We start from the raw sequence: 11,534 nt of genomic DNA on the forward strand, positions 1-11,534 counted from the left end.
AGAAAGTTCTCCCATTTCCCCCCCTAATGGGCAGCCTTGTCTCCACATGACTATTCTTTAATACACTGGTTCTCAACCTTTTCAGCCCGCGACCCCCAAAATAAAGGTGCCAGAAACCAGGGACCCCCACTGCACCTGAAGGTGGTTGAGCATGTTCAAGAACATTCATGTGCAGACAAGGCCGTCCATAAGGGGGGATAGATGGGAGGGCTTTCTGGGGCCCAGCCAAACTGGGGGCCCATGGAGGTCAGCAAAATCATGGTACCTGAAAAATAACCACTCTTATTAAAGAAACAGATTTTTTTTCATTTGTGTAGTAAATAGCCTTCTCAAAATTGTAAACCCTTTATTGAAAAAATAATTAAAATGGTTAATAATGGCAAAAAAAATGGTGGAAAAGGAGGTGAAATTGGATTTTAAAAGTAGAAGAAATGGGTAGAAATGGTAAAAATGAGATTAAAATTGCAAATAAAAAAAGGCAAAAATGGGCTTAAATAGCAATAAAAGAGCGTTAATAAGAGGCTGAAAAGACTAAAAATGGGTGGAAATTTGGTGAAATGGGATGAAAATGGATTTAAACTGAGAAAAAAGTTAACTGAGAAAGAAAAAAGGCAGACATTGGCAGAAATGGGTTAAAGTGGCAAAAATGGGCATATTAGATAGTGCAGGACTTTTCAAAGTGTGGGAGAGTGAGCCTCCCCTAAGAAGACCTGATCCATTCGGTGGACCCCCACCCACAAAAAGGATTCAAATTTTTAAAAAAAATTAAACAACAACATTTCAAACATTTATGTCTAATCTTTAAATATCTTTAACATTAATACATTTTGGATATTTTTGGTTTGCACATGTCCTTAAACATCTGCCTTTCCCTCTGATCCAGCTATAATGCAATTAAATAACCCCTTTTTCATATTTGGGCCATTTTACAACTTCTTTTTGCTTTTTTCCCCACATTTTTTTTCCACTTTTATCCCATTTCGCCCTTTTTCACCTTTTTGCCCATTTTGCCACCTTTCATCATTAAATATCCCTTTTTTCCAATGTTTTTGCTCATTTTTGCTATGTCTTCTTGCCATCCATTTGCCATTACATACCCCTTGTTTCCTCTTTTTTCACCCATTTCTTCCACTCTTTACTGCTTTTTGCCCATTGAAGTCACTTTCCACCATTTTTTTTTGTCACGTCTCACAAATTTTTGCTTCTTTCTGACCATTTTTCCACTTTTTCTCCCCATTTTCCTGCTTTTTGACCATTTTGCCACCTTTAACCTATTTTTATTGCTATTTCAAGCTGTTTTTGCCTCTTTTTACCTCTTATATTGTGGCTCTTGCAAAGGTATTTTCAATAATTTTGCTCTTTGGTTGAGTAACACTGCTCTATAGCATAGTCCCTATAGTAACTATAAGTTTATCCATTTAGCTCCATGCACAGCAGAAGTTAGCAAAGCAAATCACCTTTTTTCTGGTCTATGGTTCCGCGCCTCCCCTGACGCTCTGTGGCGCCCCCAAGGGGAGGCCCACCTAACACTTTGAAAACCACTGAGATAGTGAAATGTGGTTAAAATGGGAAAAATTGGGTGTAAAAAAGTGGTAAAAAGGGGTTAAAAGTGCCAATAATGGGTCAACAGTGGCAACATTAGGCTTAAGTTGCAAGAACTGGTTTAGAAGTGGCAAAAACAGGGAGAAAAAAGTGGTGGAAAGGGTTAAAAATGGGCAAAGTTGGTGTTAACTGGCAAAATTCGTTAAAATTGGTATGAAAAAAATGATGAAAATGGGTTCAGTTTGGCAAAATTTGTGTAAAGCGGCAAAAAATGTTCTTATTTTTTTGGGGGGTAATCTGGAGACCCCGTCTAAGTGTCTCGCGTCCCCAAAGGGGGTCCCAACCCCAAGGTTGAGAACCACTGCTTTAATGTACATGACTGTGTTCAACCACCTTCAGACACAGTGGGGGTCCCCGGTCTCTGGCACCTTTATTTTGGGGTCACGGGCTGAAAAGGTTGAGAACCCCTGAATGAAACAACTACACCATACGTCATCACCACAGGAGGAACCTGAAGGCCCTTATCTCAGCAGTTTATTTTTTAACAAACAAGTGTATGATAAGAAACATGTACTTTAAATACCAATCAGTGAGCAAGTGAAGCTCTTATAAAACAGCTGTTCTCTTATCACAATAGTAAACGAATGGACCCTCCTCTTCACTGACAGCAGAGCGGTGCATGGCACAAACTGGACAATGCCTCAGAGTCTAACAATTACTGTAATAAAACGCTCGTCTCTTTTAAATGCATGAAGAAAACAATTGGGGATATGTGTGGCCTTACAGGCGTCCCTGACACAGCTGATGGTGACTCACGCCACAACAACATAACAGAATGATTAACAGGACTACTGTTACAGCTACAGTACACCAGCTAGGCCTGTGTTTATTTTTCAAACCACCGGGGCCTTTAATGATGTTAAATGTGATATACAGGAGGCTAAAAGTCAGCAAATCCTCACAGATCGTTTCAATCAAGCACATCCTGTAACGATTGTTCTGCTGCCTTTGACCAGACACAGCCATGCTTCAGGAACATGAGGGACTCTGAATGTACAGCTGCATCTCTGAGAGGTCTGGGGTAAATATACGAGAGGCTTCAGATGTCTCCGTGAGGAAATATAAAATGCAAAGGAGATGCCAAAAATAAAAGCAGCACAATCCCAGCACTGTGTGGGGAGGCTCGCTGGGAGTTCATTTGGCTGCACAGTTCAGTAACATCTGTGAAATCAAGTTCTCTTAAATAAGAGAGGAGTCATCAGATATGTCCTTAACTGGAGCGGAGCAACAACTCTGGCTCTGTGTTTTCATCTCAGGGCTGCAGACTTCAGGTTGTTTAGAAGCACTATGGATGTTAGGAACAACGACGCCCTCTAATGCATGCAGGGTGAATTACCCTCTCTAGCTCTGATTCAGTAAAACAGGAGGGTCAAACTCAGCCTCAGCAGGGGCCAGATCCTGAATTTAGGTCTAACCTGAGAGCCTGACAGAGTCAACATTTAATGAGAAACTGTCAACCTCATTTTCAGCAGCAATGAATTATGGGGAAAGACTTAGCACTGAGGATAAAGTCAAAATGATAGGTTCAAAGCTCAAAAAATCTGAGATAAAAATCACATTTAATAGTTAAAAAAATCAAAATATGAAATTAAAAGTCAAATAATGTTTTCAAAGCAAATATATGAGATAGAAAGTCAAAATCATGAGTTCAAAGATCAAAATATGAGATAAAATTTTAAATAATGAGCTTAAAAGATCAAAATATGAGATAAAATTTAAAATTGTGAGTTTAAAAGATCAAAATATGAGATAAAATTTAAAATCATGAGCTTCAGAGATCAAAATATGAGATATAATTTAAAATCATGAGCTTCAAAGATCAAAATATAGGGGGCGCGTTGGTAGTCGAGTTGCTAAGGCGCGCATCCATAATAATGTGGAAAGCGGTGTAATACACTAATAATAACGGATAGTTTATACATTAATTTTTGTCAAGAACAAGTGTATGTGGGCCTATTCTGTTCTGATTTTGTCAGTGAAAACAGTAAAATTGTTCGAATTTTTCCAAGTGAGTCCTGAGTGGCTTTGCTCTTCTCAGACCCGAGTAAGGGGGTACTAAGGAAAAAGGTTGGGAACCACTGTAATAAACAGTAAAAAACATTTCTACCACTAGTGTCATAATCAGCAGCACAGCTACAAGTTAATTATATACGATATAAAGGATGAAAGAAGATGCACTCATATATAAAATGGGTGATACTGATCTTAAGGTGGTGAAAAGGTTGAGAAAAAGGAGTACACATGCTCTCTAGCTTTGTAATAACCAGGACCACTGCTTTAGTAGCAGAAATCTTCATTTATTCCTTTGATTATTCAAACCCACTGATGAAAAAACACTACTCTTGTAGCTTTTTGGTCCAGAAACAATGCTGTACTTTATTTACCATTCCATCAAATCGGATTTGAGTGTGACACTATTGAGGTAAACCGTCCATATGGAGCTTTCTCGGCATAAGCACACATTTTTTTTCTAAGCAAATGTTTGCAAAAAGTCGGGCATGGATACATCAAATTATCTTTAATATTTCTTAGAAAAAAAAAAAAGACTACTAAAATTTTGTTACATGAGAAATATGTCATCCATCTCATCAATGAAGTGGAAACACAGTCTGCCGTCCAGCAGTTTTCCCCACATAGAAATCTTAACAAGGACATGAATTAAAAACAGTTGAGAGTAACCTGAAGTTGAATGTTTACAACAGTGTGAAAAAAGAAAAGAAAGTTTTGGCATGTTGTTCAGCTTATGGTTTATGAGACATGCAGGAGGTCATCTCAACATCCAAAGACAGAGAGAGGTTCTTCTTCATCAGGAGCCATTTCTGATCTGAGACTGTCCCTGCCTTAGACTGTTTCAAATTATCCGTTGAGTTTCTGTGAATCAAACATGTTAAAAATAATAAGAATCATAACCCTGCATCTCAAAGTTCGGCTTTGGCTCCAAATGAGAAACCTCTACCTTCTTTCGTGTTGTGAACAGCCTGACGTTTAGCCAAGCACAGTGAGAGGAAGAAAGAAAAAGGTAAAAACAGAAGTCAACAAATACACCATGAAAATAATAATGTGGAGGTTCTTCCAAGAGTAGAGTCCACATCCCGTTTAGGAACAGGCTCCTCCTGTCTGTTGTTGAAATACATCAATAGTGTCCTCGTCCTCCATCTCCAGCTGAAATAACAACAGACAAATTAGAAATCCACAAAAACACTTTAAAAAAAAAAAATGCAACATATTCCCCCATCATAGAGGAGCTACACATCAAAACCAGAACACTTTGGTACTGGAACATTTAATAAACTAAGCATACTTTTAAAGAAATGCTTTGAGCTCATCTCTTTAAACCTTATAGCATACTGTATCATACAGGGGACGGCACCAAAACAACTGACATTTTTAGAAAGACATGGAAGTGACTGCCCCAGATTAAAAAAATGTATATATATATAAATTTGCATCAGAGCTTATAAGACCACTCAGTACATGTGCAGACCTATATGGAAGACTAGACTTATTTTGTTTGATGTATTTATAAAAATGACAGCATCTAGGGATGCACGATATTGGATTTTTGCCGATATATAAAGATTCCTTCAAGCCATACCGATGAAAAACTCCATCTTTTTAACACAGTTTTAGGTTTAAGGATGAAAAATAAACAAACTTTTTTTCCCTTAAAACACACTTTAACCAATTAAAGCCTGAAAACAAAAATGATAGCCTGAAATTCCTAATTTTTTGGAAATGAAATGTTTATTTCACTTTCTACTGAAATCTAAAAATCTAAATTATGTGTTTAATACAATTGAGGGCAATTTTACCATTCATCAGATTATATTCAGAAGTTTAATTTCATAAATTTATGATCATATTGATTATATAGAGTTATCATAAATGTATGTATCAAATATAGTACAGCCAGCTTTAAGGGGTTAAAGATTAAAGAATGAGAATGAATTAAGAAAAAGATCTCAACTTACATAGGTCTGTTGTCTCAGCTGAAATCTCCACTAATTTATTAGTATATATGGCCAAATTTTACCGTTGATATACGCTGATATGCACGGCCAGAATATCAGATGTAAATATCAGCAAAAATTTTGATATCTGCCGATACTGATATTTGGCTTTTTTGCTAATATCTGGCCGATAATATCGTGCATCCCTAATGTCGTCCATACAAGTGCAGGATAAGATCAATTTTAGACCCAATAAACTGTGTTACAGATCAAAGCAAAAATAGCTCAGCATTCTGGGTAAAAACATAAATTTGCATTCTCGTCTATATATAAAAGATTAAACTATCCTTGTTCTAAGCTGAAAATCCAGCGAGGGCTGATTGCCAATCAGCTTAGCGTAGCATAATAACCAGAACAGCTCAATCAGATTTGTCCAAAATGTGCTCAGTAAGTAACAGTTTATACCTTGTTTGATTAAATTATCCCCAAACAAAACTATAAAATCTCTCCTTGGTCAATTGAGAACGTCATTCTAGTCAGCAGCGAGGATTATTGTGTGGACAAACATGTTAATCTGTTACAGATTAATTTTATCTATATATTTTTACGATTTTTGTTCTAGGTGTGTCATCTTCAACTGTTGTATTGTACTATTAAAATTGATTTATCTTTTATAAGTGCACTTGTATAATTTTTTAATTGTGTATGTAAGGCGCCACCGGCCTTTTTTGTTGTATATTCATGTTCCGTGGTTAAGTGGCGTCACACGCCAACTTTGACTTGCAGCCAGGAGTTCATTGTGTGCATGCGGTTAGTTTTCAGAAGGTGTGGAGCAACAAATAATTTTTTAATAGGGTGTAATTTTGTTGTCATATGCGCGTTTTGATTGTATTGTGTATTTGATCATGAACAGTGGATAAACAGAGGCATACCTGTCGCCGGTCCAAATTTGCACCCTTGGCAGGTGAAGCGGAGTAATTGTTTCCATGTTTTTAATGACCATTCATACCTTGTTGTCACATTTAAAAGGAATGCAAATTGTGATTTACAGACACTGTTCATTTGATCATTTTAAACTTTGTAACAATGACGATGCCTTTGTATGTTTTTAGTTTCACAGTGTGCAATAAAAACAAGATTGACACCAGTCGAACTCTAGCGCTGTGTTACTGATGCCGAGGGCAGCTACAGTACGTTATTTTTATTAATGTATCATCATGTCTGTGTATGTTTTATGTACTTCAGTTCCTTTTTGTGATTAACCCCTTAAAGCCTGTTGTATCATATTTGATACATACTTTTATGTTACCTCTATCTAATCAATATGACCAATAAATTACTAAAAGAAATTCTGAATACAATCTGATAAATTATAAAAATGCCCTCAAGTGGATGATGAGTTACCATAAACACCTAATGTTTCAAATTAGATACAAAAAATATATATGTTCAATTTTATGGAAATTTTTATTTTTTCATTTCAGTAGAAAGTGAAATAAACATTTCAGTTTGAAAAAATGAGAATTTTCTGGCTGTAATTTGAGTATTCAGGCTTTAAAGGCTTAAATTTAATTCATTTAAAGCTTAATATTCATATCGTTATCTATTTGTTATTATCCACATGTTTACCTTTCTTTATTTTTATTTATCTATTGTTAATTTTATCTTATTTAATGTATTTATCTTATTTATGTTTTTTGATGATGTTAAAACTGTATATGCCATAAGTGAAAAAAAATGATATTTATCTGAAACAAAATCAGTATTATTTTTTAACAGCAGCAGCAAACTTAGTAAGGAAAAAAAATATACAAGCCGCCAAGGTTATAATAGTTTTGGGGTTTTTTTTTCATTTGTTTTTATTTTTTTATTTTTTTTGTTTTTACCTTTTGCTTTAGATTTTTGTTTAGTTTTTCTTAGTTTTAGTGTTAGCTTTTTAGCAATATGAGACTCCTGTCGAGGACCAGACCTTAAAGGGCTCTTCACTTTTCATTTTTTTTAATTCAATTTTTATGTTTGTATACGACTGAAGACCTAAAAGTTTACCACTGAGTGAAATCTTCTGCAATCAAATCAGGCCAGTTTACTCTCTCTGGGCCTGAGTGTTAAAGACCAAAACTAAGGAGATTTTGTCTCTATTTTATTTCATTTTAGTTCGTTTTGTAAGCACAGAATTTAGTTTTAGTTAGTTTTCATGTTTCTCATAAAGCTCTATTCAGTTTCAGTTTACTAAAATGATTTTTTACCTTTCAGTCTGAGTTAGTTTTAGTTAACTATAATAACCTTGCAAGCTGCATTTGACTAACAAGACATCAGGGTTTAATGGCATTCCCTGATAACACAGGTCTGGAAATGACATGATAAAGCACTATACACTTGACTGATTTTTATCCAAAATATATTATTGGGTGTTGATGCTTTTATTCAGATTGGAAGATAGAATCCACCGTTGGGGAGGAGAAGAGAGGAAAGAGGCTGCAGCCTGGAGTTGACCCTAGGTTGCCCATTTCAGTGACAATAAATAAAATTAACCCGATAACGTCTGTAGCGGCCATTTGTTCTTATCAATTACCAAACAGAACTCTTAACTCTAAATCAAACCGACCACTGTGGCCCAGGGATAGTGGATCTTACATAGGATCAAAAATTTCAATGTCCATGTAAAAAATATCGCTTTATAGGCGTTTATTTACAAAGGTGCTCCCAACTCATGCCTTCCTGGTAAAAAAAACATTCAGCTTACCTGGTGCCCGCCCATCCTATCCTACCTGCCCATAATATAGACGTCATCTTGTGCCAAACTACCAAATTTATAAAAAAAAAAGCCCCAATCAATACTTAAATATTCTACACCAGTGGTTCTCAAATGGTGTGTGCCCCGAGACAAGTCTAGGTGTGCCTGGGGAATCTGGCTGGACCCCTGAAAAACCCCAGAGAATGGACCCTCCCCAGCTGTGATTTATTGATGAGTATGTGTGTTGATCAGTAGCTTTGGTGCTAGCATCCTCGCCAACAGTTACCTCATTTGGCGAGCTATTATTGAGTTGAAATCGGTGTTAAAATGATCACTATTCATGCTAATTTTAACCACGTTAACCAAATTTTCTACCCATTTTGCAACTAATTTTGTCAACTTACACCATTTTTGCTGCTTTTTTTTACAATTTTGCAGCTTTTTAAAAATACATTTGACCCAGTTTTTGCTACTTTTTGCCATATTTAACCCATTTTTTCTACCTTTTTGACCATTTTTGCCTACCTTAGCTATTATTTGGATTTTTTTTTTTTGCCAATTTTTTCATAATTTTTTGCCACGTTTTAGCAACTTTAACCCTTTTTTGCCACTTGTAACCTATTTTGTCACCTTTTTGTCACTTTTAACCCATTTTTGCCATCTTTTTGCTAATTTTCACTCACTTTGACTTTGTCTGGCCACTTTTTTTGCCTAATTTTGCCCATTTCTTAATCACTTTTAAACCATTTTTATCACCTTTTTACAACATTTAACCCTCTTGGCCACTTGTAACCCATTTTTGTCACCTTTTTGACACTTTCAACATGTTTTGCCACTATTAACCCATTTTTGGGCCCAGTCTGCCAAATGTTTACCATTTTTGACTTTGTCTTGCCACTTTTTACCCAATTTTGCCATGTTTTATCATCTCTTTAACCAATTTTTTGCCACCTTTCAGGCACCTTGTGTCTGGGCCCCAGAAACCTCTCCCTTTATCCCCCCTTATGGGCCACCTTGACTGTTAAATTATTTAAAAAGTCTGTTTTGTAATGATATGAATATGGTGTGCCTTGAGACTTTGGCTTAACCTTAGGTGTGTTGGGCGACAAAAAGTTTGAAAACCACTGCTCTATACGATAACATTAGTGGTATCAGATATAATCCTTAAGTTCTCCCCAAACATATAACTAAAAGTAAAATTATCAAATGAAATAATGTGAATAGCTCTAACAAGTTTTAAATACTAATAATTTCTATTGTTATATCAGTGTGCTTTCAGTACTTACCTGTGCAGGTGTGTCTGTTTCATTTATCGGCTGTCCATCAAACCTAAACCTTATCTGACGAATCGACAATCCCTTTAAAAAACAGAAATACCGTTAAGAGATGTTAGCCATCAGCCATACACTGTACAGCATCCATGTATGCATATGTGGAGGATTTTTCAAAGAACTTACCTGTCTTTCGCAGTATGCCTTCATGAGTTTGCTTAGAGGAGTATGCCTTTTGATTTTGAACTGTACTACTGACCCATCCTGACCAGCTACCTTCAGATTAATGTGGTCATTCTCCGTCTTCACTCCTTCCTGCAACAGAAGAAGGATGAGAGGATGAGGAACACAAGCGATGCCTGACTGGTACCATCATAAACATTTTACGAGGAAAACAGGAGAATGGGAATCTAATGGAGATGCATTTATTTAATATTAATATAAAGGGCAGGAAGCCTTCCTGTTAAACATCTGCCTTTATCACCAGCAACCCCAGACAGAGCAGATCTGATCTGAGATTGATGTGAACACCGGGATACAGACACATTCAAATCTACAACAAAAGCTAACGGAGCGGCATGTCAGCTTTGTTTACATGATCATCCTGTTCTACGAGCCTGATTTTCACCATCAACACACTCTTCTCACACACATACACCAACGGGAGCTACTTCTTAGGGCTCTTTCCTTGGTTAGCATAGCATGCTAGCCCGTGTTCAAACTGGCGCAGAAAGCCACAATGGCGCAAATGAAAAGAGGAAAAAAAACACAAATCATTCATTTCCCTGGCAGCGTCTGCCACCGTCGATGGCACACAGGTCAACTTTACGGCAAAGCTTTAAGTAAAAATGGTGGATGCTGATGTTAGCGGGGCACTGTTGACACAAAACTCTGCGCCTAAAGCCAAAATATCCGCAAATTTATCCACCTTTGTTTTCTCCGTCGACCCGCTCAAATGCGGTATCTGTAGCCTGGAAGCGGGGCTAGCTTAGCAGCGTGTGCTAACGTTAACTTGCAATTGACATTACCGGCCGCTTACGGCAAATGCTACCGACGAGTTCCTTCGAAATAAACCGCAGTACTGACCTTTGGCTTCTCCTCAGACATTGTGCTGTTTTCCCCGGGGATTTTATTTTAACGTGGAGACAAACCGTTAACTCTGAAGCGGGTTATCTGCTCCTCCGGCTCTTTCGTTTGCACCAAGAGGCGCGCGCACTTAAATTTAAAATGTAATTCGACCAAAGCGGTCACGTGTTCCACATTTTCTCGGGGCCGCGGATATGTGAACGCGCAAGCTAATTTGCGCGTGTCCGAGAGGCACATACACATTAGCGGCCTAATGCAAATCAGCCCTTTACTACAGGCCGGGAGGCAGACGACAATATTAAATAAACCTAGACGGAAAATAACGACTACAGACAGAAATATATGTACAAGAAATGTGACTGTACGATTAATCCAAGCCATTATTTACCTGGCAAAGACAGCAACAGAACAATAAAGATGCCTCATTTATGTGATAAAATCTGATTCAAACTAAAAAGGACTGTGGCCAAATAAGCATTGTAAAATCCCCCCAAATACCTCCCTTCTTATAGTTTAATTTCAGATGTCATGGGTCTACTCAGCAGTTTAAAATCTTTATGATTCTATTTTTCTCTCTTGCAAAATTATTCAAGGTACCAGCAACTGAACAGATATTCTTAGAAACTACAGCTCATTAATATTAATAAAATGTGTTTAGAATGAGTTGCTGCATTTGTCAAATACTGACTAAGACACTGGAAGCAGGTCAGGTACAACTATGAGGGCAACCCACGGATTAACTCACAGGTGTCAAACTCATGGCCCGGGGGCCAAATCCGGCCCGTGGAACAGTTAAATCCGGCCCGCAAGATGATCTGATGTTTCTGTTCTAACTGGCCCATCAGTCTGAGGTCTGCAGATTTCCTCAAGTACAAAATGTGAACTTATCCT

The 11,534-nt window shown here is 37.2% G+C and overlaps 1 protein-coding gene across 1 annotated transcript; it reads right to left on the minus strand.

Moving 5' to 3' along the window:
- Positions 1 to 4,105: 4,105 nt before the first annotated feature.
- On the minus strand, positions 4,106 to 10,798 carry sumo3b (small ubiquitin like modifier 3b). Its single transcript, XM_041806269.1, has 4 exons — positions 10,644 to 10,798; positions 9,744 to 9,872; positions 9,573 to 9,644; positions 4,106 to 4,764 (listed from the first exon to the last, which is right to left on the minus strand). Exons 1-4 carry the CDS (start codon positions 10,662 to 10,664, stop codon positions 4,699 to 4,701), a joined length of 288 nt encoding a protein of 95 aa, XP_041662203.1. The 5' UTR covers positions 10,665 to 10,798; the 3' UTR covers positions 4,106 to 4,698.
- Between the last annotated feature and the right edge of the window lie 736 nt (positions 10,799 to 11,534).

Source organism: Cheilinus undulatus, linkage group 15, assembly GCF_018320785.1.
Source record: "Cheilinus undulatus linkage group 15, ASM1832078v1, whole genome shotgun sequence".
In the NCBI taxonomy this organism is placed as follows: domain Eukaryota; kingdom Metazoa; phylum Chordata; class Actinopteri; order Labriformes; family Labridae; genus Cheilinus; species Cheilinus undulatus.